At 47.7% G+C, this 26,259-nt stretch overlaps 8 protein-coding genes across 9 annotated transcripts; 5 read left to right on the plus strand and 3 right to left on the minus strand.

The window, feature by feature from the left end:
• Window positions 1-1,561: 1,561 nt before the first annotated feature.
• LOC117586285 (chymotrypsin-1) lies at window positions 1,562-2,539 on the minus strand. The gene is made up of 2 exons (XM_034276239.1): window positions 1,864-2,539; window positions 1,562-1,806 (listed from the first exon to the last, which is right to left on the minus strand). Exons 1-2 carry the CDS (start codon window positions 2,530-2,532, stop codon window positions 1,642-1,644), a joined length of 834 nt encoding a protein of 277 aa, XP_034132130.1. The 5' UTR covers window positions 2,533-2,539; the 3' UTR covers window positions 1,562-1,641.
• Window positions 2,540-5,431: 2,892 nt separating this feature from the next.
• Window positions 5,432-6,452, plus strand: LOC117586284 (chymotrypsin-2). Its single transcript, XM_034276238.1, has 3 exons — window positions 5,432-5,543; window positions 5,610-6,205; window positions 6,263-6,452. The coding sequence occupies exons 1-3, from the start codon at window positions 5,453-5,455 to the stop codon at window positions 6,416-6,418; spliced, it is 843 nt and encodes a 280-aa protein (XP_034132129.1). The 5' UTR covers window positions 5,432-5,452; the 3' UTR covers window positions 6,419-6,452.
• Window positions 6,453-6,738: 286 nt separating this feature from the next.
• Window positions 6,739-7,685, plus strand: LOC117586286 (chymotrypsin-1). The gene is given in 3 exon segments (XM_034276240.1): window positions 6,739-6,805; window positions 6,866-7,464; window positions 7,524-7,685. Coding segments are annotated over 3 exon segments (828 nt in total).
• A 4-nt stretch (window positions 7,686-7,689) lies between these two features.
• Window positions 7,690-9,218, minus strand: LOC117586282 (RNA polymerase II degradation factor 1). The gene is made up of 4 exons (XM_034276236.1): window positions 8,979-9,218; window positions 8,438-8,916; window positions 8,293-8,376; window positions 7,690-8,239 (listed from the first exon to the last, which is right to left on the minus strand). The coding sequence occupies exons 1-4, from the start codon at window positions 9,160-9,162 to the stop codon at window positions 7,739-7,741; spliced, it is 1,248 nt and encodes a 415-aa protein (XP_034132127.1). The 5' UTR covers window positions 9,163-9,218; the 3' UTR covers window positions 7,690-7,738.
• Window positions 9,219-10,840: 1,622 nt separating this feature from the next.
• Window positions 10,841-12,526, plus strand: LOC117586365 (short-chain specific acyl-CoA dehydrogenase, mitochondrial). Its single transcript, XM_034276385.1, has 3 exons — window positions 10,841-11,000; window positions 11,066-11,293; window positions 11,349-12,526. Exons 1-3 carry the CDS (start codon window positions 10,967-10,969, stop codon window positions 12,320-12,322), a joined length of 1,236 nt encoding a protein of 411 aa, XP_034132276.1. The 5' UTR covers window positions 10,841-10,966; the 3' UTR covers window positions 12,323-12,526.
• Window positions 12,527-13,064: 538 nt separating this feature from the next.
• Window positions 13,065-18,008, plus strand: LOC117586157 (conserved oligomeric Golgi complex subunit 1). The gene is made up of 5 exons (XM_034276056.1): window positions 13,065-13,253; window positions 13,324-14,003; window positions 14,597-15,654; window positions 15,717-16,373; window positions 17,578-18,008. The coding sequence occupies exons 1-5, from the start codon at window positions 13,123-13,125 to the stop codon at window positions 17,725-17,727; spliced, it is 2,676 nt and encodes an 891-aa protein (XP_034131947.1). The 5' UTR covers window positions 13,065-13,122; the 3' UTR covers window positions 17,728-18,008.
• On the minus strand, window positions 17,955-19,025 carry LOC117586158 (glycine-rich cell wall structural protein 1.0). 2 transcript variants are annotated; one of them, XR_004573982.1, is made up of 2 exons: window positions 18,770-19,025; window positions 17,955-18,266 (listed from the first exon to the last, which is right to left on the minus strand). XR_004573982.1 is itself a non-coding variant. In XM_034276057.1 (2 exons), exons 1-2 carry the CDS (start codon window positions 18,865-18,867, stop codon window positions 18,102-18,104), a joined length of 225 nt encoding a protein of 74 aa, XP_034131948.1. In that variant the 5' UTR covers window positions 18,868-19,001; the 3' UTR covers window positions 17,955-18,101. The 2 variants fall into 2 exon arrangements, 1 of the variants encoding a protein (XP_034131948.1); XM_034276057.1 differs by having other exon boundaries at window positions 18,808-19,001.
• A 4,254-nt stretch (window positions 19,026-23,279) lies between these two features.
• Window positions 23,280-25,383, plus strand: LOC117586357 (4-coumarate--CoA ligase 1). Its single transcript, XM_034276377.1, has 5 exons — window positions 23,280-23,480; window positions 23,540-23,747; window positions 23,816-24,002; window positions 24,066-24,182; window positions 24,252-25,383. Exons 1-5 carry the CDS (start codon window positions 23,340-23,342, stop codon window positions 25,198-25,200), a joined length of 1,602 nt encoding a protein of 533 aa, XP_034132268.1. The 5' UTR covers window positions 23,280-23,339; the 3' UTR covers window positions 25,201-25,383.
• The last annotated feature ends 876 nt before the right edge of the window (window positions 25,384-26,259 follow it).

The following is a 26,259-nucleotide window of genomic DNA, read 5'->3' on the forward strand; positions in this document are numbered from 1 at the left end:
GAGATGGGCAATGGACTCTTGGTCGTGGTCTTTGGTCGCGGTCTTTGTTTTGGTCTTGCTCTCAGGGTCTGGATCTGTGGGTCTCGGTCTCGAACTGGGTCTGAACCGAGCCCAAGCTATGCCTGGCATATTCATATTTATATTTTCATTGCGTTCGTTTAACAAATCAGGGAATCAAGTGTGTCGCGTCAATTTTAATTGCTGTCCCTGTCCCTGTGTTCGCTTTTTGGATGAGTCTGGCTCTGGCTCTGGGTCTGGGTCTGGGTCTGGGTCTGCTTCTTCTTTGGGCTGCTGGCTCTGGAATTTCAAATGGGTCGAATTTTAATTTGTTTAAATGAAATACTCATTTAGATCTTATTGACAAACAAATTGAATTGATTGATCTAAATGAATTTATTCTCCAATGTGCAGCACAGAGTCTCGACTGTGAGTCGAGTCCCGCCCAGCGGATAGCACTAGGGATGGGGTTGAAGATGGTTATGGGTTCGGCTTACTCTTGCACTGCTTTGACCCGCTGTTAGCTTTCCATATATACTCGTACATATGGATCTGGGGAGTGAGTGCGGATGAGTGCCAGATTTTCCGTGTTATGCTCTCGTGGACCGTAGCCGAGGTCTCAGCTGGTAAATTGAGAGCGTGAAACGAGCAACGAGCCTGACACTGTCCGACAAAAGATGTTTGAGATCATAAACAGATCAATGCACTGCGCTACATTGTAATGGGTAATGGACCTAGTGGTAAGGAAATCTCTTAAAAACCCTCTTTGAATGGAGACAACCCCATAGGAAACACACACAACTTTGTTGCACAGTGTTGCTGAAAAGAACCCAAACTCAAAACCATGAGCTCCACATTATTTGAACTTAATTACACAGCCGTAGAAGTAATCCATGAGTCCATGCCAAAGCGAAGCGGAGCCGAAGTTAAAGTTGGAGTCAAAGTCGGCGCCCCGGCAAATCGTTTCCACTACAAATACCATATGCAGCATAGAAATTGCAGAAACATAAAAATGTTTGCACTTCGTATTTGTCGCACATAAAATCTAATATCGAATTACAAGGCGCACAGGCCTCGCCTCTCACACGGGACGCAGTCCTCCTCGGTTCCAGTTCCAGTACCCAAAACGCAAACGCAAAAGTCTTCCAGCCTCTGGGAGTGGAGTGGAGTGGAGTGTGCGTGTCAGCGAAACTTTGTGGCAGTCTCCTACGGCTCCTCTTGCCTCCTCTGGCTGCACGGCACCACCACCAGCACAGCCTCCTTCGGGGGGACTGTCCATAAAGAAACTGAATTGAGTTAAATGTGCGATAAATTGCTTTTTGCATTTATCATGGTCGCCCTGGCAGGCGGCAGGCGGCAGCAGCAGCAGCCACAGTTTCTCGCTGGAGCCAGGCCAAGCCAAGCCTAGACCATGAAGAGGAGAGAGAGCCTCCTCCGCCGACTCCAGTGCCTGCTCCTCTCACTCCCTAGATTCCAATCCCACCCCAATCCTCCCTACTACGTCTGTGTGGCGAATATTGAACAAGATTTTTAATTAGTCGCCAAAACGAATGAGAGGGGAGCGGGAAACTAAATACGTAGACTCCAATGAATTTATTCGCTGCAATGAGATTGCTTTATTTATACGTTGTCCGAATGTATTTATTAGGCCAGATCCTGGTTGATCACCTTGCTGATGTAGGGCAGAAAGCTGGAGACGCGCGTGTACACATCAGGCCTGCCCTGGGCACAGGTGGCGGAGCCATACGAGACGATGCCCACCAGTTGGGGACGAGAGCCAGCCATGATTAGCGGTCCACCAGAGTCGCCCTGTGGATGAGGCACACTCTATGTGTTGCCATATATGGGAAATGTCTATGAACTTACCACGCATGCACCTTGTCCCTGGGTAGCCAGGGCACAGATCTCATTCCGGGTCACACGGAAACCCTTCTGGTTGCACTCCTCATTCGAAATGGTGCTGTAGTGCAGTGCCTGGAGATGATCCGGCAGGCTGGCCGAGGCTGTAGCAGGAGTAGTTGATCCCCAGCCCGTAAGCCTCACCGACACCTTCTCGCCCACGCGATCCGTTCCACCCAGATGGATGGTCCCGACATCAGCGCGATTCAGGCGGAATGGAGGCGTCACCTTGATCAGCGCAATGTCGTTTATGATCCGTGGACTCATCGTGTACTGGGGATGCACGTGCTTGGCCAGCACCCGGTGTCGCAGGCCCCCGGACTTCCAGTTGAGGGTGCCAACCACCACGCTGATGTTCTCCACCTTCATCTTCTCCACGCAGTGGGCAGCCGTGAGCACATGCTGGGCACTGACTATGGAGCCCCCGCAAAAGTGACTCCAGCGTCCACGTCGCTGCATCTGCAGGGAGATCTGGAAGGGCACTGTCTCGTTCACCAGTTGGCCACCGTTGATCCTGGTGGGATCTGTGGCAGTTTCCTCGAACCGAACTGCATCTGTTGTGCTTTCTGCAGGGGCTATCCAGGCGGCCACAGCGGTCACGCTCAGATAGAGACAAAATAACTTTATGGAGAACATCGCGAGGTACTCCGCAGCGAATGAGTTGGAAATGATAACCTCCCATGGTTTTTATACCTCCCAGTTGGGGGTTGAGCTTATCATTTTATTTGGCGTAAGGTTGAAGCATGTAAATGTTTGTGAACTTGAAATCTGCCGAAATTGGGGTTACATGAAATATATACATAAAAATATATACACACGATCTCAATGGGTTCGGGGTTCAGCTAGAGAAGAATTATTTGCAAGGATACTCTGCAAGTACGGGCAAACAGTAGTCCAATTGGATCACCCGCTGTTCGTCCCTTGCGTGCCTGGTTATCATAAGCTGGCGGAGATCAGCCTTTCCCATCTGGGCCCAGAGACATTGCTTGACAGAAGCGCCTACCTGTTGTCATCAATTAGGTAACAAGCTCACGCGACCGATAAATATTAAGCCAGCCCGGCCCAGCCCGCTCTAGCCATATCTGATTCCACACACAGACTCACACACACAACTGGGGAGAAGTGTATCTGAATCTGTGTATCTGCACTGTGCTCCGTGGCATGATCTCTTATCTGATTTGCAAATAAGAATCTGTTTAATTTGCCCAATGCCTGAGTTGGAGCGAAGCCAATGCCAGATCGCTGCATGCTACGTACCTGGGAGTCATAATTTATATAAGACCAGAGATCAGTGTGGGGGGAACGTGGATGTGGAGGCACTGCACTGCACCTTGCGAGGCGATGCCAAGCAAATTAAGTACTAAAATAAACGACCAATTTACTGATTATGCAAAACACGCACTTAATTTTCCACTCGCTTTTTTCCAGAGCAAAATTAATTGCCTGCACGAGTGGAAAACGCATTCTGGAGTGCAAGCGCTGCGTGTACACTGAATCTGTAGTCCAGCCTGATCCTGTTAATTTATGCTGTCAGTCATAATCATTTGCATACGAGTGTGACAACTACCAATACCAATACCAATACCCATTGATATTTACTTGATACATCTCTTCCTCCATCGAGACAATCACTATAATTCCGCCTTGACGGGGCTACTGGGCTTCGACCCTGGGCACTCCGCCTCCTCCTTTCACATCATAAAACCAGCGGCTCTGCTTTAAGAACTGCACAAATAAATCACATTGAAGACTGTGGCGGCGGCAAAGAGACAAACAAGAAACCCACACAAAATCCCAAAAACAGCAAATAAAACCCAGACCCATAAAAATTGCACTGAGAATGTCTCGACTCCGTTCTTGGCCACACGCACAATTCTACAGAAGTTGGCACGAAAAACATGGCCCTGAATGAGGGCCAACCAAGAGATCCAAGATCCGAGATCCAAGATCCGAGACGAGAGCCGAGGCAATCAAGCAAAATGTCATAATAATGATGGCGTCCCGTCGGAGCGGATGGGCCAGGATGCTTATCTTGTTAACACCGAACGGTCCAAAGGCAGGGAAGGCCTGAAACATTGCTGATGAAATGATTAAAATGCATTTTATTAGCCAGAATTTTGAGCATCATCTGCGGAATTGCAGAGCGGAGTTGGAGTTATGACAATAAAAGCTCGCAGTGAATTTTAATCAGGGTTGGAGCGAACAACAAGCAAAGGGAGTACAGCCAGTGCCTCTTTAGGTTCTTTTAATCAACATTTTTGTGGCTAGAACAAAGCCTAATGAGTTTTACACAGGGATTAACCTGTCAGGCAGGCTCCAGGCGAGACTCACATGCAAATTAGATGCGGGAATTAAGAATAAAAATCCGCAGATAAGTCATGCCTTGACAGGGTGGTCCAATTAACAAAAGCCAGCCATAAGGTAACACGACAGGCGCCAGAGCCAGAGCCAGAGCCAGAGCCACATCTACATCCTGTGGGTGGGGTGGAGGCTTGCCAGATATAATAAAGCCATTTCAGGTTCAAATCGGTTCGGAGCTGCAACGCAGCTCAGGACAATTAACACAGTAGTCCAAAGATCAAGACCTCAGCAACGGGCAAGTCCCAGCCCCGGCCAGAGCTCCATTTGAGCAGCCGCAGCCCAAACTGAGACAGAAACAAAAACAGAATCGAAACGAAACCGAGAGGTGTGCATAATTAATTTACGCCAGTGCGCCACACACACAGAGACCAGGCACCAGAGAACAGAGACCACAGACCAGAGACCAGGTCCACCCAAAAGGAGCAGCAAAATGATTCATTAGCTGGTTGCAATCAGCCCCGGAACTGACACATGGGGACTTTGGCTATGGATATGGCTCTGTCTCAGAATGTAGACCAGATAGCACTCACAGAGAGCCCGCCCAAACATCGGCCACTGAGGAAGAAGTCAGGAGCTGCAACTGCAGCTGAAGCTGAAGCTGATTTGCATCGAACATGTGAGATAGTCTGGCAGGAGAAGACAGAACAGAACAGGACTGGCCGAGTCCGAGGTGTCCGAGGTGTTGATTGCCAGCGGCAGGTCTCCTTGTCCGCCACTCGACAATGAATTAAAAGAAATGTCCGTTGTCCGTTGTCCGTTGTCCCTTGTCCGCTGTCCACTGTCCGAGGCCCCAGGGCGCTGCTTGTTTAATCGGAATATTTAAATTATACGCTGATTAAAACTGTGAGCGAGATCTCACTGCCAGGAGCTTCGGTTCTGACAGCACTTCTTGAGGTCTTTGCGTAGGTGTTATTACCAGGAACTGCGGAAGCAGTGGAGCCTCCACCTCCACCTCTACATGCCATGATTTCTGTGTGTTCCAACTGACAGTTTCTGCAGTCTAGACTATTTTTTGTTGCTATCACGGCGACCTTGTTACCCATTACATGGGGCGGTAGACAGAGACCACCCACAGCTGCACTCGATAAAATTCAAATGAATGAAAAACCCATTTGGCCGCATTATGTAGGTCTTCCAGCAGGGAGCTATATAAAGCCCAAATGCAGCTCCAGTGGCAGACAAAGCTCTTTTCAACATGAAGGAAGCCACTACTTTGATTTTGGTCTTGGCTGCTCTGATGGGAGTGCAGGTAATCCAAGGCAAGCCCATGGGCAGCGTCATTGATTGTGAGTAAAAGTAAAACTTAGGAAAGAGTAAAGGGAAACCGAAACTTATCCGTAACTCCCAACTAGTGGATGCGTACTTCGAGAATGCCAATTCCCAGGAACGCGTTGTCGGTGGCTACGATGTGCCCGAGGATGAGTATGTGCCCTACCAGGTGTCCATGCAGTTCCTAACACGAAACGGACAGCAGCGTCATTTCTGCGGTGGGTCTCTGATTGCCCCCAACCGCGTTCTGACTGCCGCTCACTGTGTCAACGGACAGAATGCCAGCCGGATCACCGTGGTGGCTGGCATTAGGGATCTCAATGACAGCACTGGCTATCGCTCCCAGGTGCAGTCCTACGAGATGAACGAGAACTACGAGGAGCTGGTGACCAGCGACATTGCCATCCTCAAGATCGATCCGCCCTTTGAGGTGGATCAGAAGCGTGTGGCCACCATCGATGTGAGCGGCTCGGACGAGGTGGGCGCCGATCAGGAGGTTCTGCTCACTGGCTGGGGCTCTGTCTTTCACTTTGGCACTGGTCCCTTTGCCAAGTATCCCACGGTGCTGCAGAAGCTCTCCTACAAGACGCTCAGCAACGACAGGTGCAAGGAGACCATGACGCAGCTCACGGACACTGAGATTTGTGCTCTCGAAAGATTTGGAAAGGGCGCCTGCAATGTGAGTGTTGTTTAATAATTTATTCAACTTATAATTTATCTTTTCACTATATTTTAGGGCGACTCTGGCGGTCCTTTGGTGATGCAGAAGGGCGAGTCTCTCAAGCAAGTGGGCGTCGTGTCCTATGGCACGGCCTTCTGTGCCTCCAACAGTCCCGATGTCTACACCAGAGTGTCCATGTTCGATGGCTGGATTGCAGAGCGAATGTCCTAAGTGACAAAAGATTGAATAAACATGATTTTGAATATGGAAATTAGCAGCCTCTCCTGTTTCTGTTTAGAAGGCTACCACCTGGCCGAGCTTGTAAATATTTTAACTAGGTTACTCTCTCCACAAACTCTGCGAATACCAGCAGAACTTTGCATTATATTTTGAATTTCAAGATCAAATTTAATGGCATAACCAAGTTTGCCAGTTGGCCCAGATGTCTGCAGCGATATCTATGCAAATTCCCCCTCTAATGGGGGCTCAGCCAAATGGGGTTTATATAAGTTCGTAGCACGAAACCATTGACACTAAGCAAACAACCAACGATGGGTCTGCCATAGCTCCTACTGATCGCTGTGCTCTCTGCCGGAGGCGCCACAGCGCGTCTTAATTGTAAGTCTCCAAGTGCTGTAATCATGCAAGAGCTGCTGGATCTTTTCCTCTGCCTTCTAGCTCGTCAGCTGAGTAGTGATGATCCACCCACTCGAATAGTGGGTGGTGCGGATGTTCCGCCGGGGGAGTACGTGCCCTACCAGGTGTCCATGCAGTACAGGACCAGTGGCGGCCAGATGCACTTTTGCGGCGGCTCTATAATATCTCCCAATCGAGTCCTGACGGCTGCCCACTGCTGTCGCGGACTCAACGTGTCCCGGATGACCATTGTGGCCGGCATACGCAGCCTGCAGGAGAGCGGCTCCCGCTCTCAGGTTGTGTCCTACAGCATTCATCCCAAGTATCAGGAGCTGGTCACCAGCGATGTCGCCGTGCTGTTCATCGAGCCACCGCTGGAGATGAACAATGTCAGCATCAGAGCCATAGAGTTTGCTGCAAAGCAAAAGGAGTTTGTCGGCGGTGGAGTTCCCGTAACCCTCACAGGCTGGGGTCTGCGCCTGCCCGTTCCCTTTCCCTTTCTGGACAACGTCAACTATCCGAACACACTTCAGCGCATGAGCTACCACACGATAGGGAATAAGCAGTGCAGAGACGCGGGCATGGAGAGTGTCACGAATACGGAGATCTGCGCCCGGGGTCCCTTCAGAGGCGCCTGTTCGGTAAGTCCTGCCAATCTATCTAAAGAGATTGAAAACCAAGTTCTTCATTTCTCTTTCAGGGTGACTCTGGTGGCCCGCTGGTCATGCAAACGGAGAACGGTCTCAGGCAGGTTGGCATCGTGTCCTATGGCCTGATGGTCTGCGGCCTCTACATCTCCCCGGACGTGTACACCCGCGTGTCCACCTTCAGTGACTGGATACAGAGCCACATGGAGTCGTAGATCCTTTTTTAATTAACATAAATTTATAAATCACAATTAAGTTCGTTCAAAATCTATTCCTCGGCTGGTGCTTCGGCGGGGGCCTCTTCAGGCGGAGGAGGCTCCTCATCCTCTGCAGCTGCGGCTGGGGCTTCCTCTTCGGGTGGCGGTGGCTCTTCGGGAGCTGCTGGTGCCTCCTCGGCTGGTGGTTCCTCCGCTGCTCCTGACAGTGCCTCCTCTGGCGCTGGAGGAGCTTCTTCTTCTGGTGCTGCAGGGGCCTCTTCGACGGCGGCTTCTGGCGGCTCCTCAGGTGCCGCAACATCAGCCACTGGTTCTGGAGCTTCTTCTGCTTCAGACACCGCAGCGGGGGCTTCGTCTTCTGGTGACACAGCCGTGGCATCCGATTGCTGGGCAGTGACTGGTGCAGTTTCCGCAGCAGTCGGAGGTGGAGTCGGAGCCGTTTTATACGTTTGTGGCTCGGTCTTCGTCGTCACTTCGGGCGGTGTGATGCTGTCTGGCTCGGAGGCTTCGGTCACCTCCCCACAGGGATCCACAATGGGCTTGAGGGCCACGCGCTGCAAAGAAGGGGGTTAAGTCTCGAGGAGAGTCGCTGAGCGAGCTGTCAAACCGTCAAGCATTTGCGGAAGAAGCGCTGAATGACGCGAGCAGCGTGATCCCTGAGCAAGTCCTGTACGTTAGCCGCCTCATCCACCTGTAAATTGGGGCGTTACCGAAACGAAATGGGATGGGAAAAGGATCTGGGCATATCGTACCACCATGCAGGTGCAGGTGCATATGTGCTCCGGCAGGTTGGCGCGCACCAGATAGCCGCGCCAGGCGGCCTGTATGATGGTGGCCGACTGCTCGCGCATGGCCTCGCGGATGCGCTTGAGCTCCCGATCGCGGAAGTACTGGTAGAGCAGCTCTGTGCCATCGGTGCCGCGGGCAGCCGCCATGTAGGCATCCACGAACCGCTTGTAGGCACTCTCGACGGCCGGGCGGGATAAGGCCAGCTCCTCCTCGGAGAAGTTGCACTTCTTCAGCAGCTCCTCGAATATGTCGATGTCCTCCAAGTTGATTGTCTCCTTGCCGCGGCGCATCTCGCAGCGACGCCGCTCGAGAAAGTTGCGGAAGCAGTCCTCCAGCACCTGGCCCATCATGTCCGACTTTTCTTTGGTCAAATCGCAGACGCACAGGTCCGAGATGATGGTCTCGACTTGGCGCAGAGAGCGGTCAAGGATGCTTCTAGCAACTGCAGCGATAAGGAGGGGGACTTTAAGATCTTCTGGGGTAGCGTCACCCACCGGCACTCACCCAAGGCCTTCTCTCGTGTCACGATCACAGAGTGCAGATAGTCGATTATGAACTGGCAGAGGCATTCCTTTTTTGGCTGGCAGCGCAGGACCTCGCGTGTGATGTCCGAGAGTATTTCCGGAAGGCCTTCGGGGCAGGTAATCGCCTGCTGGCGTACTTTTCCGGCCTGTATCAAGTAATTCATTTCTGGGTATGTGAACTAAAATGTAGTTATAATCTTTTAGGAAAAATTCAATAAATTTAGAACAGTTCTTTAACTTGGCAATGAGGGGGAGTCTCTGATTTCGGAATACTTTTCCGAAATGAAGTTTGAAATGATTGTGTTTGGCCAACTGTGATTTTCCCCAATTACAAAAAGCTAAATCACGCACAGATGGGATAAGAAATCGCAGTGGACCTAAACAAGATCCGCACATTTGAAAATTGCGCCTTTTCTTCTGTGGCGCCCCTAACGAAGAGCGGCAGTTTTTTAAACTAAATTTGTTGCTTGGTAGCTCTTACTGCGTTTAACAGCACTGGGTTGAGTCAGCATTGTTGTGTGCGCTTTACAGCTCCTTTTGAACATTGCTCTTATTCACTGCCATGTTAATGAACATTTGTGGTCGCCGCCTAACAGCACTCTGTTAGCGTACAGCCGGGAGAGCGTCTGACAGAGAATTTCCCTCACCTAGACGCAGGACCATTTCCCTGACAGCCATATGCAAAATTCAAATAAAAATTTGTAAAATAAAATAAAAATAAAGAAGGTAAAATACATGTTGGTGTGTTCCAAGGTATTAAAATAATCAACTATTAAGTGAATAATGTCGAAACAATGTGCGCAAAGGCCTGTATCCTGAAAACTCCCTTTTACTATAGTCAAACTCTTCAAAAAGGCGTAAGGCGGAAGAACCGACGTCATCGACTACTGATGGCATATCTGGCTTACCAGGGCGGTCTTCCCATTTTAGGATAAGCTACTCAGTAAGCTGCCGGAGCAGCACACATCGGTGGTTGGTAGCACTAGCAGCCCGAAGGCACAGCAGCAGCAAGTCAAGAAGGAGCTGCCATCCGATTATTAAATAAACCCTTTTTTATACATACATAGTTTAAGGAATACATTTTACAGAATTCCAAGTACATCTTCCTTTTCCATCACCATCACAATAACTTCATAGTCAGAGGCAATTGTTTGCCTTTTTTAACAATAATTGCAATTCCTGTTTCTGTAAATATGCCATGCAATGCTCTCATAATGTTAGGTAATATTAAATATAATAACAAAATCCGGGAATATGATTCCGATCATGGACACACATCGGTACATTTCGGTACAACTGGTAATCGTACTCCACGCAGGCAATTTTGATTAAGCGACGCTGTCGATACACACCCACTTTTGTTGGTGAAACCTTTGTCCTAGCGTGGAGCATTACGTGTACCCGGAGGGAGAATCAGCAATTAAACCGTTTTGTGGATACAAATTTATGAAAATCGGCGAACTGCTTTCCATATTCCTCCTCCCTCCAGCTGACCTCTCGGCAGGCCAAACAGCGCGTGGCTGTACACTGTACAGGCAGAAAGCTCCAAACAAAGAACTTTTTAAATGGAAATATATAAATGTATATGCAAAACTGGAAAGCTATGGTAGAATAACAAGTGCGTCATGGGTGGGGATCCTGCTAAAAGGGGACACCTGGTTATACTTCCAGATAGTACATCTCTCTATTTATGATTTATCTTCACATGTGAGATATGACTTACCTGTAGGTATCCAGAATAGGGGCAATGTTCCCCTTGATACGTGACGCCTCTGGCTGATAGCCCGGCAATACATACATATAAAAGCTGTTTCCCTCGAAGACGATTGTGAGGCTCGTTGTTGTTGCCAGCTGGGGCCCACGACGAACGATCGTTTCGGCCGAAGAAGCAGACGAAAGTGAAAGCAAAAGAGACAAAACAGCTGGAACTGTTCGGGGGATCGACAGTTGGGGAAAACTTTGTCCGCAATGCAGCAGCTGTTGAGGGTAGCTTTGACGCTAGGTGAGCGCCGCCTCCACGCCACGCTGATGACTCAATCGTAATCCACTTTGTGTCTGCATTTGCAGGTCAACGCACTGGCAGCGTGTGGAATGCCAGCCCGTGCAGAGGAATTGCCAGCCTGGCCGCTCTCTCCGAGACGCACCAGATACTGCAGAAGACCTGCCGGGATTTCGCCAATGCTGAGCTGGCTCCACGGGCCCGCCATCATGATCGCGAGCAGCTGCACCCCGCGGAGCAGATACGACGGCTGGGAGAGCTCGGTCTAATGGCGGTGACAGTGCGAGAAGAGTACGGTAAGGTGGCTGTCGGATTGGTGCATGGTCTCACATCTAAATGCCACACTTACAGGTGGCTCCGGACTCGACTACCAGGCCTATGCCATTGGCATGGAGGAGGTTGCTCGTGGCGATGCGGCCGTCTCCGTTGCTATGGGCGTCAACAACCTCTTCTTGGGCGCCGTGCAGCTGCATGGAAGCGAGCAGCAGAAGCAGGACTTCCTGGTTCCCTACACTCAGGGCGAGAAGATTGCCTTCTATGCTCTGTCTGAGCCGGGAAACGGTTCGGATGCCAGCGCCGCCAGCACCACAGCTAAGCTGGATGGGGACAGCTACGTGCTGAACGGAACCAAGGCATGGATATCCAACTCCAAGGAGGCCAGTGGCGGCGTCGTCTTTGCCACCATCGACAAGACGCTGAAGCACAAGGGCATAACGGCCTTCCTTACAGCCAAAGATGTGCCCGGTCTGTCCGTAGCCAAGAAGGAGAGCAAGATGGGCATGCGAGCCTCGTCCACGTGCCAGCTGGTGCTAGAAGACGTCCAAGTGCCACAGTCCCAGGTGCTGGGAGGACGTGGAGCGGGCTTCAAGATTGCCATGCAGTCGCTGGACTGCGGTCGCATCGGAATCGCCGCGCAGGCCACAGGCATTGCTCAGGCCGCTCTGGAACTGGCCGTAGACTACTCCCAGAAGCGTGTTGCCTTTGGCAAACAGCTCTCGCGGATGCAACTGATCCAGCAGAAGCTGGCAGACATGGCCACGAAGGTGGAGGTGTCCCGACTGCTAACCTGGAGAGCCGCCTGGCTCAAGGACAACGGTTTTCCCATCACCAAGGAGGCCGCGATGGCCAAGCTGCATGCCTCCGAGTCGGCCACCTACTGCGCCCACCAGTGCATCCAGATCCTAGGCGGAATGGGCTATACAACCGATTTGCCCGCAGAGATGTACTACCGCAACGCTCGCGTCACAGAGATCTACGAGGGAACCTCCGAAATCCAGCGAATTGTGATTGCCAATGCTGTGCTCAGGGAACTGGGCAATGAGTGATGATTTTATTTGCATTTATTTTCAACCAAACACACTGCCCATAGGCTATGGGGGTTTAATAATTGTTATTTTGTGATAGTTTTGTACTAGTTAAAAAACAAAATTAAAATTGTCGGGAATAAAACAGCTGCAACAGACAGTAGTGTTGCTAGCTTATAAAACAATATATAAAAAATATATTAAAATATAAATGCATCAAATACATATTCCCATTTTTTTGTCTGTATTCTGGCAAATGAATTATTAGCATCCATCGAAACTTCAATGTTTTTAGCAAAATTTCTCAAACTTTTAGCAACAAAAATATGTGGAAAATCATCACTAAGGAGATATATTTGAAACCAAACTTAGTGGTAATGATTTAACCATCTGTTTAAACTATATTTTAAGTGCTAAGAGTGCTAGCTATTTAGTAGTATTAATGATGATATCTGAATAATATTATTATCGAGGCCTTGAATTGCACAACTTCAGCTCAAAGCTGCGTTCTCTTTTCAATGTTCTAAAAATGTATTGGTTAAAATCACATTTTAAGTTCAGAGAATTGTAGCTACCTAGTAATATTAATATGATATCTTAATAATATTAATATCGAGGAATAAGATTTCTGATCATGGACAGAGAACTCAAAATCTTAGACCGGGTTATGTGGGTTAAGCACGCTTTTTCCTCGGTATATTTGCGGTATATATTCAACATGAGGAGGTATGTTTCGGTATACTTCTGTAGGCATATTCTCTCACGGTCACACTGCATCTTGCTTATTATTTATTTTGAATTTAGGACTAAATGACAACTAAATGGCAAATCTACTGAATTTAAATGTGGATACGCTGTTTGAGCAGCACAGCGTATCCGAAATCGATGTGGTGCACAAAAAGATACAGACTGTGGTGGAGAACAAGCGCGAGGAGCTGCGTACTCATGTGGGGTAAGTGCGGCAGAGTGATGTGGCACATTGAACATGCAAAAATCCAACAAACAATTTTATAATGTCTTAGGGAGCGGTATAGGGACCTGCTTAAGGCAGCCGACACCATTGCGGCCATGCAAACGTCGGCGGGAACCCTCATCGAGCAGGTGCACTGCATCCAGGCCAACTGTCGAAGTCTCAACGAGCAGCAGCTCCTGGGATTCAAGACCACAGCGGCACCCGCAACAGAGGCGGCTCTGCAGCAGAGGAACGCCAACAAGAAGCTACAGAGCTACTATGGCACCATGGTGCAAATCAAGCTGCTGACATCGCTGCCAGAACTAATCTGGACACACATTGACAACGAAGAGTTTTTCGCGGCCACGGAGCTGTTTATCTTCAGTCGCCACATCAGCACCGGCTTGCAGCTGGACGGCAAGAGTGCGTTAATGCAAAAGCTGCCCGTGGCCCGCAAGCAATGGGAGATCCTGCGGCCCTTCCACCTTACCATAAAGCAGGCAGTGCTGGCCGTGTTGGAGCGCGAGGAACTAAGCCCCGAAATCACTGTGGACTGCATGCAGAGCCTGTTACTACTGGATAAGTGCGATCTCAGCACTGTCCTACAAACGTTTCTCAACCTGCGAGCCTCTGCCTTCCTGAATTGCCTTCAGAGCCGTCTCACTGAGCCGCGTCGCGTCAAGGAGCGTATCCTGGCCAGTCTCGGCATTCTAAACAGCACCATAGAACTGCTGGAAAAGTGTCTTCTGGGTGAGCTCTTTATAAGTTATGCCGTCTGAATATTACACACATAAAAAGGAACAGGACAACGATAAAACAGCATTCCCAGCTCATAAGGCAACAGGCCATGGAGTTCAATGCAGCGCGGTCCTGCTTCTGCTGGCTGTAGTGGAGTACACTCATTAATGGACTATAAATTGTATTTGCACCACATGCTTTCAGCAATGCATCGGTGTAGGCCACGTGGTGGTTTGCACAGGTCGCATATTTGAGCTTGCCCAGACCCACCAGCGTGAAGTTCTTGGCAATGCCATCGTAGCACTCGAATAGGGTGCCACTAGTGGGAATCAAGGTCTGGCAATGCCGGGTCTCCGAACAATGGAACAGCACAAAGCACACACTTGGATTCAAGTCCAGAAAGTAAATGCCATATGGGTCGCCCAGCTCCATGTACGAGTCCCCAGAACTGAGCTTCAGATCCTCTGTATAGCGGATCTGTATATCCTCCCTTGAGCTCAATGCCACAGCGACGTGCTAGCTTTAGGCTTGAGGCTGACATTTTAAACTCGGATACTTTTCTCGCCTTGATTTCAGTCTGAATTGTGTTCTGTTTTACATTTCAGAGAACGGCCTTCTGTTCACACGACTTGCGGAGTGTTCAGCGTCCACCTGTCCGCCCAGCATCAGTCGGATGGAGAGCAGCGAGAGGCAGCTGGCCCATCTTTTGCCAGAAATCATAGCTGGCTTCAAGCCGCAGTTTGATGTCCCAAAACTGTCGTCTGAGCAATTGGGAAAGTCTCTCCAGCAATGGCTCGACAAGATGAATGCCTTGGCGGCCGCACAGCTGCAGCAGATATTCGCCTTGGTCAGCAACATGCAGACCATTCAAGACATCAAGTCATCGGCCAGGTCCACAGGCAGGCCAACCTTTGTGTATTTGGAGCAGCAGCTTAAATTGGAGCATTCCCAGCTGGACTTCTATGCCACGAAATATGTGCCCCTGATCAATGCGCGGGTGAGGGAGATCATACGCAGCAGTTGGGCTGAGGCCATGAGGCTGACCTACGAGAAGGTGCTCTCCATGATTGAGGCTGGGGTCTCGACGCCACCGCTTCAGATATGGAAAGAGCAAAACGATGACTTGCCCCTGAGCCTGGCAGCGGCTCTCAGCGATCAGCCGAAGCGTTTGGCCAACCGTACCAAAGGCTACGGCGCCCCAACCATTGACCTGTGCAAGCAGTTTGACTCTCAGCTGGCGGACATAGTCCAGGAGCTGAATGTCCTGCTTCAAGAGCAGACAACGCGAACGGAGGATAAGATGTCTTTGATCAAGTTCCTACGGGAAACGGCTCAGGAGCAGGTCACAGAGTATCTGTCCAAACTGAAGTCGCTGAAATTGCGTGAGCGCCCTGCCCTGCTCCAGGCTCTGCGTAATAGTTTGGCATTAGTGGAGCTGTGCCCCAACCTGAAGCTGTGCTTCTGTCAACCACCCAGCTGGCGTCAATGGAGTGGCAGTCAGTCGGGTGTGGGCATTGAGCACTGGCAACGCATTTGTGGCCTGATTGAAGAGGAGATGATGAGTCTCTGGCTGCTGATTGTGGAAGATGTTCTGACGGCGCACAGCTGCCAGGAGAAGCTCACGAAGATAATCAGCCATGAAGCGGTTTTAAGGGATTTTGCGGTACAAATTTCAATTTAAACAAGTATTTGAAATTAACTAAAACCAGTGAAATTTTCTTACAGCTCTGGCAAACGATTACGCTGGAGCAGCGCGACGAGGAGCAGGAACAGAGTGTCCAGTCCACCATACGAATTCCCAGCCAACCGCGTCTCTCACTGCAAACGTATCTTCATCAGTTGATTCATGCCCTAAATCTGGCTGTTCCTCAGACCCTGCCATCCAAAGTGCTGCACGCCTTCAACCAGAAACTTCTCGGACAGCTGCTTGGACACTACGAGGGACTGGCGTCTGCAGAATGCACCAAGACCAGCCAAAACATTGCCCTGCAGCTGTACTTTGATTTGAAGTTCTTGGAGCGAGTGTTTGCCGTCTCTCGGGAGGAGCGTACTCTCTACGATCGAATCCATTCTCAACAGAACGCTCTGCGCGACTGCATCGATCCCTTTGACTTTGAGCTGTTTGCTGAGCACATTAGCACTCAGGTTGGCCGCTCCACAGCGCGTCTCCAAGGCGAACTGGGAGTACTGACACCTTGTGCGCCAGCTACTGCCCAAAACACAACTGTCTTGGCCCACGAGTCGGATCCCAATGTGCTGTGCCTCAGCTCTTCGGGCTCCACATCACTCTGGTTTCCCTTGCTGCCGATTGTCATGCCTCACGCTGCCGGTGGATTTGCTGGCACTGAACGCAAGCCGAAGCCCATTGAGACAGATGACAAAGTGAGTACATAGCTACAATATGAGACACTAACTTTAATGAACTTATATCTCCAAGCATTATCAAGGTGTAACTTGTGTTTTTCTTTCATAGGATTTCTAAATCAATAATTTCATCATTTGCTCTTGTTGGGTAGGAATTGTATTTGACAAATGATATTTAGTTTCCATTTCTCGTTTGCATGATTGAATCTGTAGTGCCCCCTCAATGCTGCATGCCACAAATTAACCAAAATGAATTGAATGCCTCAGTTGCCTTTATTTGATTCTACATTTCTGGGTTGCATGTTGGACTGACAATATAATAATAATAGTATTAAGTTTCCATACCTTGCTTATTTGCTTGGCCTTTCACAATCAACTGAATATCGAGGTAATATTTCGGACAACTAAAAGGAGTTTGGTCTGCACTCGCAAAGTCCATTCATTGGCCGGTCTATGCCACTGAAGAAATACTTGTTGTCAGTTATTTTCATTTCATTTTCCCTTATCAAACGGGAGTAATACTGTTGAAACCATAGTAATTAGTTTCCTTTCCTCGTTTGCATGTTTGCTTCTGTGTGTTCCTCAATGTTGCATGGCAGAATGCACTCAAAATTGATTGAAGCTGTTGAAAGTGTAAATGGAGTATCCTCTGCTCCTTCGCTCCTTCCTTTCATTGGAAATTGTTTAAAGCTCTTCAAACTGAGGCAGCAGTTTAATTAAACTAATTTCGTGCATCCAGGCTAATAAATAAAGCAGAATGCCGCAAGACAAATTTTAATTAGCTGCAACTTTCGTCGGCTCCTACTGACTGCTGCAGATGCACCGCAAGTGCCTGGCCAAAAGTTTCCAACTCGAAACCGAGACCAAAATGTCCAAGTGGATGTTCAGGACATCGGTGCGTGTGTGCGTGTGTGCTGCTGAGTGCCTTAAATGCTAATTAATGAATCGCTGCAATTATTGAAATCAAATCAACGGACAGAGAGTTAATTTATGGGCAATGGGGAACTTGGCCGTTACTCGCATGTTTTGTAATTAGCCGCGATCTCTGGCGGTATAAATCGTTCTCTAATTATCCTCAATGCCTGCTTACTGTTTGCTGTTTGCCTTCCCTCCTTGGGCTTAACCCATAAATCTCCAGAGCTAGCCGCAAATTAACGGATTAATCAGACAAACTACCAATTAATTGTACTAATTAATTAATAACATTTCTCTTCTCCCACAGACAGCGACTGCGACGACAACGACAACAGGGACAACGACAACGACACCCACAAAGAAATCGAGTGGCAGTGGCACACGCAAGGGCGATAATAGCAAATCCAAATCGGGCGCAGCATCATTCTTTGGCATGTCCCAGGAGTGGTTTCGCTAGAGGAGTCAAATGAAGTGGCCTGTGAAGTGCATCCAAGTGGAATAGCCCCAAACCAGAAGTGGGATGAGCAACAGAACCTGCAACTGAGAGCGAGTGTTCGTTCACTGCCTTCCCTCTCCTATCCGCCTCTCGGATGTCAACTGTTTCATTGTTTAGAGAAGCGCATTCTAAATGGTTAACTTGTATCCCAAAAAACACATTTGTAAAATGAACGTAATGCAATGCAGTTCCGCTAATTGATAGAACGATATACATTATAGATATATACATATACATATATATACATTCCCTGATATCCTTTTAATTTCAACTTAATTCTAAATGTGTATTTTATAATGCGCTTTGATGTTGCCACATTGGCACTGGGGCTACTGCTATTTCTTGCCTCCCTTTTTGCCAGCGCCTGCGGGTGGCTTTTGGTCTGGTCCTTTCTTGGCTCCACCTTTGTCAACGCCAGCCCCACCGCCTTTGTTTTTATTTCCACCAGCTCCAGCTGCGGCTGCGGCTCCTCCTGCGCCAGCACCGCCACCGCCTTTTTTCTGTAAGAAAAAGCACACGAAAAGATTTTACTTTGAGCTGGTTCTGAGCAAATAATGAGCTAGGACTGTGTACTGTTCTTGAGCAAAGTCAGTTAATGAGAAAGATGTTAGTTATTACGAGTTCTGGCATGAGCAGAGGAGCCCTTTGACACGCTAGATGGAAGAACAAATCTTTCAAGGAACTCGATTTCTCTTCAAAAGATATTTCAGAAGTTTGTCCTTTATTGAATGGATATGGGATGTCTGTAGAGTCTTTAAATCATGTCCAAACATCACGCATTCAAATGGATTGGCTAATACCCAGTACTTGAATCATTCCTTGACAAGATGCCACAGACACAACTGTGAGTTCATCTAAATGATTCTTTTACAGGGTCTGATATCGTCTCAGGAACTGTTTTATTTGTTATTAAATCTTCAATTGATGTTTAAATAAATGTATCTGTAACCTGCAGTGGAAAGCTTAAGCAAGTTAGATGATGATAATCAGTGTTTAGACTCACAATTAAAACGCAAGTTGCATAACACAAATATTGCTTACATTACTGCCTCCACCACCACCACCGCTGCTGCCGCCGCCTCCGCTCTTATTTTTTCCCATCCTACCAACTTCTTGGGCCAGCAATTATTTAATTTATTTGGTTTTGGGTTTTTTGGTTGGGGTTTGGTTTTTGGCGAGCAAACTTTGGCCACAGCAGGCAAATTGCAACTAATAAGCATCGCCCATAGCCCCACAGCAAACTGCATAAAATGAATTCATTTCGCAGCTAAAAGGAAGGCCGAAAGAAAAGTCGAAAGCAAAACCCACTAAAGAGCAGAGCAGCATATGGGTGATATTTCGACTATAGGATACCTGCTATACGTAGATGGAAAATTAGAAAATTACTAGCTGATAAGTTGACTATTTTGCATAATTTTCTGGTATTACGATAAATAAAATTTAAAAATTAAGATAGTTTTTGTCACACATTCAGATTCTTATGTACACCGATTCTTATCAAGAAGTTATGTACACTTTCTTCTCTCTGTTCCAAAGATGTAGACGAATTCAATATACCCTCTTGCTGTAACGAGTACCAGGTACAAAAATGTTCAACACCAAAAGGCTGGCAAGAGAGGAAGCCGCGCCAATGTTTTGGCCATCAAATGGGTACGGGAATGGGCAATGAGAACGAGGGGGGAGATAGCCCGGGGCAGAGCACTGCAGAGAGCTGGCCGAATTGCCCAATAGCTCTTAACTGATTCAATAATCAGCCTGCCGGCCACCCCTCTCTCTCGCCATACTGCTCCCTCCATGCCCTCTGGGAATCCGGAAGGAATGAGAAGTGGCTGATACTCGGGGCGACTGTTGGGATTATTTTGTAGTATTTCTTTTTGGGATTTTTATTCCGTTTCTGTTTCGGTTTATACATTTGCATTTGCACTTGCTTTTGGCCTTGCCCGTGGCCTCCTCCCCCGCCAACTGTCCCCAAGGCCATGCCATTGACATTGGCCAATACTCGCGTTCCTGGTGGTGTGAAATGCGGCTCTGCTTCTGGTTCTATCCAATGGAATGCCATAAGGTGATGATAATCCCCCAACTCAATGACGTATTTGGTGGCAAGTGCAACAACAAGATATTAATAGATGCAAAGAGACTCAAGTGGGATTGCGGTGGCTAAGAGAGAATTTAAATTTCAAGGGAAATGGGTGTAAAAGGGCAAAAGAGCTGATAGTGAGATAGATATTAATAGATAATATTTCTGTGTGACACTGGTGCATCATTGAAGGTAGATAACATGACTAGAGAATACTCCACAATGCTCAGCAATGCTGAATAAATAAAGATAAATTCCCCGCACACCTGGTCGATAGATCTAGATCCCTAACAAGAATGGAATCCATTTAAAGGCTTTCCACCTGTCTGCGCTGCAAGAATAAAAGTCCTGCTCTGATTTCTTCATATGCTAATTACAGTTATCAAAAGTTTCTCTGGCTCTGGCACCGGGCACTGGAAACTCAATGCATACCTAATGAGCAGCAGCAGATGATAAACCTCAACCTCGTTCCGTCACTCCTACTCACTGCCGTCTCCTGTATGCCCTCCTCTCGGATGAGATGCTGAATACTGTACAGGAGATGTCCTGTAAGAGATGGCCAGTCGGTGTCAGCTAATTAAATTAGATGTTTTATTTGGTGCGGCTCCAGGTGAAACCGATATCAGGCAGATGTACCTCAGAGCCGCAACCGGAATGAAAATGAAAGCACACTGAGGACTGAAGGACTAATTCAACAAGTTGAAATCTGCACATGGCAGTGGCATAAAACCAAATTAGAAGTGAAAAGTATAGAATAAGCTCATAAAATTACGCACACACATGCCCCATGGAGGTGCTGAAAACATTTGCGGATGGGCTGGATGGCCTGGATGGCTTGGATGGTGACCTGAAGCCTGAGGCGAGGCCAACAAAGTCGCTAGTCCGGACATTTGCTGCAGGTGCGGCAGGAAAAACTTGCACCTGAAAGATAAACCCCAAACAGAGCCCCATAGAGAAAAAGAGGGAGACAGATGTACAGACCGACAGAGAGACATACGGACAGACAGTTTGTATTTAAACGAAATGGGCGTTACGGGGGCCAACTAAATACATACATAAAAGCGAAAGAGATGCGAGAGGGCAAGAGGAGAGCAGTGGAGAAGCACTGTAAAAGTGCGGAACTTTAATTAAGTTTTGGTTCTCCCAGCTGACTGACATCTTGAATTACAAATGAAAAACTTGTGTGCAGCAAAAGGAAAGCCAGCCAAAGGAAACGAGCCAAAAAGAAACGACAAACAGACAGACAGTCGGAGAAAAAGAGGGGGAGTGGAGGGAAGTGAAAATAGTGCATAATAACACACTGAACTGCAAAAAGGTCGAAAAGCAGGAGCAGGAGCAGGAGCAGAATGCGAATGCGAATGCGAACAAGCTGCACTGCCAGCAGAGAGACGAAAGAAGAGACTGGCAGGCAAACTTAAATCACAGAGAAAGAAATCCACTGCACAAAAAAAAAACCCGCTTATCAAAAATCGAATTTTGTTTATAGTCCCATAAAATGCATTAAAAAACATGACAATCTACTGTAGATTGCATATTGTAAATAGTCTTATCTCTGGCTGAAAGCAATACTCTTAGTTATTATTTACACTTTTACAAACATCGAAAGCTGACAAAACACTGTATCAGTAGGAGTGTTCATAACAATCTTATCTTCTCAGAGAAATTATAGTTTGTAGAGCAAAGTAGCATAATCTTTTGTGAGGGTTTTAAGGTGATTTTCCCGCAGTGTACAGCTACTTACAATTGTGGCCTGCTAGTTAGCTATTATAAGAATGGCCATCACAACAAACTAAGACCGCGAATAGCCGTATCTCGCACAAGTGGAAAGTCCCTTGAAGTCTCTCAAAAATCGAAGAAAAAACGGTGCCATTCATGCCGCAAAAAAGAGAAAATCTTTGCGTAAAAACCCTACCTGGGAATACCCTGGAAGAAAGATATCCCGTGTCAGATAAACCATTTCCTCTTTTTAAGTTCATTCAAGTTGATATTTATTTTATTTAATTTCTAGACAATAATTTGGTAACATGACGTCTTTCTCGTCTAGATAGTTTTTGAAATTTAAGCGTGCCCTAAAATGGATAAGATACCGAATTTTGTAATCCAAGAATTGACCTATGGTACGAGTATATCTATAAGAAAATATTGGGTTTATCTCTGTTGGGAAAGGAAAGGAAGCAAAATTTCAGACTTTGAGTGCAAATAACAGTAAGCTTGCTTAAGGGTAGTCAGAGGTTGTCTGATGGAAGGGTATATGGATGTATGTATATAAAACCACAACGGAACTTCATCATCAGGAGCCACCGCCACAGAATTGGGTTTTAGTTCACGTGCCACTCGGGAACGGGAAGTGGATTTTCACTGCCTGCTGCCTTCTGCCTTCTGCCTGCTGCAGTGACTGCAAAAATCAGGAAACAGATGTTTGCAAATATCTTAAGAGAGAACTTTTCGCCAAGGTATTTAAATAAAGGTTTTACTTCGGCAACTTTTGCGCCAGCCGCACGGCAGGGAAGTGCAACAAAAAGTAAAGAAAACATCTGAAATCTGAATTGAATTGAATGGAATGGAATGGAGGCCCCTGCAGAAGAAGGCAATGCGAAAGCAGACCCATTCAATTGCACAGAATTGGCAATCAGCCTCGGAATCAGCCTGGTCGCCTTAATGGGATATCATGTAGTATTCATATCGGAATCTGGCAATATTTGGGGGTCTCGTCTAAATATACTTTTAAGCTAGCTTGCACAGCAAGTGAACACTTAGAGAGCTCGTGTCGATAATCCCGTGGTGACTAATTAAAATTTATTAAGAACTACGAAAGTTTTCCATTCGGAAAACAATCAACAATGCGCAAGTCATTAGGTATTCCAGGTGCAAAGTCCAAAACAATATGCACATAACGAACATGGAATACACTATAGCATGTAACATAATAATATGATTATAATGTATAAATTGATAATATTTGTATTCTCTGAGCAATAAACCATAAATATTTAATACAATTAAATGGGATTTTCTAAATCAAAAATGGTTTTGTTAAACTGAATATGTGGACACTTTCTTCTCTAATTGTTTACCTAAAACTATGATAATAAGTGTTACATAAGATGCCACAGATAAGGAGGATTTTCCCAGCGGAACATAGATCAAAGTTATGGCAACTAGGGATGGGATGTTGCCACTGACTGGCCACTGGACAAAATTTAATCACTCTTATCGCGCGCAAAGGACAACCTTCAATTAAAGAGCGCCTCGGAATCTATCAGATAAATTTGAATACATTTATATTCTTTGACTCGTGTCAATGGCTTTTATCTATATGCGCTGGCTTTCATTGATAACTTGCACTTAACCTAGGCCATGCTTATCACACGTAAAGGAGATTACCCGCAAGGGGCAAGCGGCAATCGTCTTTATAAGTAGCCCTTCCCTGGCCAAAGCTGCATAGATAGTTGCGGCTCGTTCGGGTGTCCAGTGATTTAATTTCGGTACCAAGAAAATGTCAAAGTTACCCTGCAGCTACGATGCGGAGAAGCGGATCTGGAAGGGCATCCAAATGAGGTGTGACTACAAGCCCGACACCTCTCTGGGAAAGATCATCTTCAAGAACATGAGGAACTGGCCGAAGAATGTCTGCCAGGTGAGTGATCTTGTGAGCTCTTGTGTGCAGACTACTCTACATGTATTCGGGTCCCACAGATCTCGGACACTGAGGAGGTGGAAGTCACCTTCCAGCAGGCCCTCACCTGGGCCATCCGCATTGCCCAGCAGCTGAAGAAACGTGGCTTGACGCACACCGATGTCATCGGCATCAGTGCCAAGAACACCACCTACGTAATGCCCACCGCTGTGGGATGTCTTTTCAATGGCACACCCTTCCAGTCGGTGAATCCAGTGCTTGAAGAATGTTAGTATTCAAATGAAATAGAAGTTAAATATCTCTCAAACCACATTTACTCCCGGTATACCTTATAGCAACCATCAAGCATCTGTATACTATCTCAAAGCCCAAGCTGGTCTTCTGTGATGCTTCCAACTATGATAAACTATATTCGGCTACCTCTGATTTCAAGCCAGAAATCATTACCCTCACGGGTACCGTCGAGGGAGTGCTCACAATTCAGGATCTGCTCGAGCCCACCAAAACGGAATTCTTTTACCAGTAAGTTGGGAAAAGTATTCATTCCCCCCCCATCAACTTTGTCACCATTATGATCGCATTTAGGCCGGAACCTCTGAAGGCGGGACCCAACCAGACCCTGGCCATCCTGTGCTCTTCAGGCACCACGGGAATGCCCAAAGCTGTGTGTGTAGCCAACGAGATTCTCATCCAAGAGACAACGTAAGAACGTAATTGACAATTCTTCAGTGGGACCATCTCTGACTCTGATCTTTATGAACTCCCAAACAGTTTTGTGAATGGTTTCGATACCATCTTCATTTCGGCCAGTCTGGACTGGATCACGGGTCTTTGGGCCTGTATCTTCAGCACCGTGAATGGCTGCACCCGCATCATCAGCAGCAAGCCCTTCAGCCCCGACTACTTTGTGTATCTGGTGGAGAAGTACAAGATCACTTATGCCCTTATTCCACCAGAGCATTTCTGCTCCCTGGCCGACTGCCCCGAGGCGACACCCGAGGCTCTCGCCAGTCTGACGAAGTTCAACTTTGGCGGCGGCCGCATGACTCAGGCCACGCTGCAGCGCATCCAGTCGCTGGCCAAGAACGCCATCTTCAACTCCGCCTACGGCATGACGGAGGTGGGCTTCATGGTCTTCAACCACGGCCATGCCAAGCTGACAGCAGCAGGCAATCCGTTGCCCAACATCCAGCTCCGAATTGTCGACGATAATGGCGTCAATCTGGGATACAACCAGACGGGCGAGATCTATGCCCACAATGGGTACGTGTGGAACGGCTACTACGGCGATCCGGAAGCCACTCGTGTGATGCAGGATGAAGATGGCTGGTTCCACACCGGGGACATGGGCTACTTTGACGAGGACGACTTCTTGTACATCACCGACCGCAAGAAGGAGGTGCTCAAGTGGAAGGGCCTTCAGTTCTGGCCCACCGAGGTCGAGAACGTCATTCTCGAGCTACCGGAGGTTAAGCGCGTCTGTGTCGTGGGCATCTACGACGAGACCCAGGGCGATGCCGGCGGTGCCCTGATCGTACGGGAGGCGGGCGCCAATATTACCGCTCAGCAAATCATAGACCATGTGGCCAAGCGTCTGCCCGACATTCAGAAGCAGCTCCACGCCGGAGTTCAGTTCGCTGAAGAGATCCCCCAGAATCATAACGGCAAGGCTGTGCGCCGCTACGCCCGCGATCTGTTCCTGGCCCTCTCCAAAAAATGAACACCAGCGATGACCACTGTGCAATAATTTATACTACTATCCATTATATACATATATTTGTTAAGTAAGAGGAACTATAATGCATTTGATTGCGATCGGTATTCGAAGGGTTAGAGTTGAATTCGCAATGGCATTTATGCACTCCTCAAAAAAAGAAAACGAATGAAAACTGTTCTTAATTGACTTTAAAACTTTATCTTGGGTGGAAAGCCCCTTCAAATATTACCCAGAGAAACCCTCATAAACAATTGCCAACAACAACATTTGATTAACCCTGCCATCACATCAATTTCGTTATAAAAATATTGAATGACTGCGCATTTGAGTGGGCTGTTTTGGCCATAAATCAGTTGAAATTGTGTCGCTGCTTGTTTATGGCTAAACACTTTCTTTGGGCAAACAAAGAATTGCCATTTTGCGTCAAGAGATTCGACTGAGGGACCACCTCCATGCCCATCACACAAGCATAAAAAAATCATTTTATTTAGTCATAAAAATCTCACGCATCGAATTTACAACGTGAGGGGGGAAGTGCTAGAGGTGGGAATAAATCTCGGATGCCGTACAAAGAGAAGCTTTTCACGAAATTAAAGGTAAATAAAATGTTTATGAGTGGAGAGCAGCGAGAGCAGCATCATTCATATGATTTCACATTCGATTGAATAACATTTACACACGCAAACGCCACGAAGGATTCGCAATTGGAGTCCTCCCCATGTCGAGGCATGGCATGGCCACCCAAAGACGAGGCAATAAATTCAAACATGTGCACATAAATTTTTATTTCGATTTGCTGAGCCGCTGTCAGGCAGAGCTCCTGCGCTGTACGCGTATGCCCCAATCTCTGGACCCATTCCCCATTCAATTTTATGAACTGTGAATATGCGCATGATGAAGTTGGCAAAGGATCTCGGCGGAAGTGAATCGTTCGACATGCGGTTCAGGCCGTGTGCGTGTCTCTGCCTGTCACGGGGGAAGCCCCGGCATCGCAAATTATTGCATCTCCGTGTGGCTGTAGATAGGGGAAGCAAACTAGGAGGAGGAGCAGGAGCAGACAAA

The sequence above is a fragment of the Drosophila guanche genome, unplaced genomic scaffold (assembly GCF_900245975.1).
Source record: "Drosophila guanche unplaced genomic scaffold, DGUA_6, whole genome shotgun sequence".
Lineage (NCBI taxonomy): Eukaryota > Metazoa > Arthropoda > Insecta > Diptera > Drosophilidae > Drosophila > Drosophila guanche.

Bases quoted from the DNA above. Each gene is read 5' to 3' on its own strand.
- LOC117586285 (XM_034276239.1), bottom strand. From the start codon at position 2,532: ATGTTCTCCATAAAGTTATTTTGTCTCTATCTGAGCGTGACCGCTGTG. The intron at 1,807-1,863 runs GTAAGTTCATAG...CCTCATCCACAG, and splicing joins AGGGACAAGGTGCATGCGTG to GGCGACTCTGGTGGACCGCT.
- LOC117586284 (XM_034276238.1), top strand. From the start codon at position 5,453: ATGAAGGAAGCCACTACTTTGATTTTGGTCTTGGCTGCTCTGATGGGA. The intron at 5,544-5,609 runs GTGAGTAAAAGT...ACTCCCAACTAG, and splicing joins CATGGGCAGCGTCATTGATT to TGGATGCGTACTTCGAGAAT. The intron at 6,206-6,262 runs GTGAGTGTTGTT...ACTATATTTTAG, and splicing joins TTGGAAAGGGCGCCTGCAAT to GGCGACTCTGGCGGTCCTTT.
- LOC117586282 (XM_034276236.1), bottom strand. From the start codon at position 9,162: ATGAATTACTTGATACAGGCCGGAAAAGTACGCCAGCAGGCGATTACC. The intron at 8,377-8,437 runs GTACGATATGCC...CCCAATTTACAG, and splicing joins GCACCTGCACCTGCATGGTG to GTGGATGAGGCGGCTAACGT. The intron at 8,240-8,292 runs GTTTGACAGCTC...CCTTCTTTGCAG, and splicing joins TCTTCCGCAAATGCTTGACG to CGCGTGGCCCTCAAGCCCAT.
- LOC117586365 (XM_034276385.1), top strand. From the start codon at position 10,967: ATGCAGCAGCTGTTGAGGGTAGCTTTGACGCTAG. The intron at 11,001-11,065 runs GTGAGCGCCGCC...CTGCATTTGCAG, and splicing joins GAGGGTAGCTTTGACGCTAG to GTCAACGCACTGGCAGCGTG. The intron at 11,294-11,348 runs GTAAGGTGGCTG...CCACACTTACAG, and splicing joins GACAGTGCGAGAAGAGTACG to GTGGCTCCGGACTCGACTAC.
- LOC117586157 (XM_034276056.1), top strand. From the start codon at position 13,123: ATGGCAAATCTACTGAATTTAAATGTGGATACGCTGTTTGAGCAGCAC. The intron at 13,254-13,323 runs GTAAGTGCGGCA...ATAATGTCTTAG, and splicing joins GAGCTGCGTACTCATGTGGG to GGAGCGGTATAGGGACCTGC. The intron at 15,655-15,716 runs GTACAAATTTCA...ATTTTCTTACAG, and splicing joins CGGTTTTAAGGGATTTTGCG to CTCTGGCAAACGATTACGCT.
- LOC117586158 (XM_034276057.1), bottom strand. From the start codon at position 18,867: ATGGGAAAAAATAAGAGCGGAGGCGGCGGCAGCAGCGGTGGTGGTGGT. The intron at 18,267-18,807 runs GTAAGCAATATT...TTTTTCTTACAG, and splicing joins GTGGTGGTGGAGGCAGTAAT to AAAAAAGGCGGTGGCGGTGC.
- LOC117586357 (XM_034276377.1), top strand. From the start codon at position 23,340: ATGTCAAAGTTACCCTGCAGCTACGATGCGGAGAAGCGGATCTGGAAG. The intron at 23,481-23,539 runs GTGAGTGATCTT...CGGGTCCCACAG, and splicing joins GGCCGAAGAATGTCTGCCAG to ATCTCGGACACTGAGGAGGT. The intron at 24,183-24,251 runs GTAAGAACGTAA...ACTCCCAAACAG, and splicing joins ATTCTCATCCAAGAGACAAC to TTTTGTGAATGGTTTCGATA.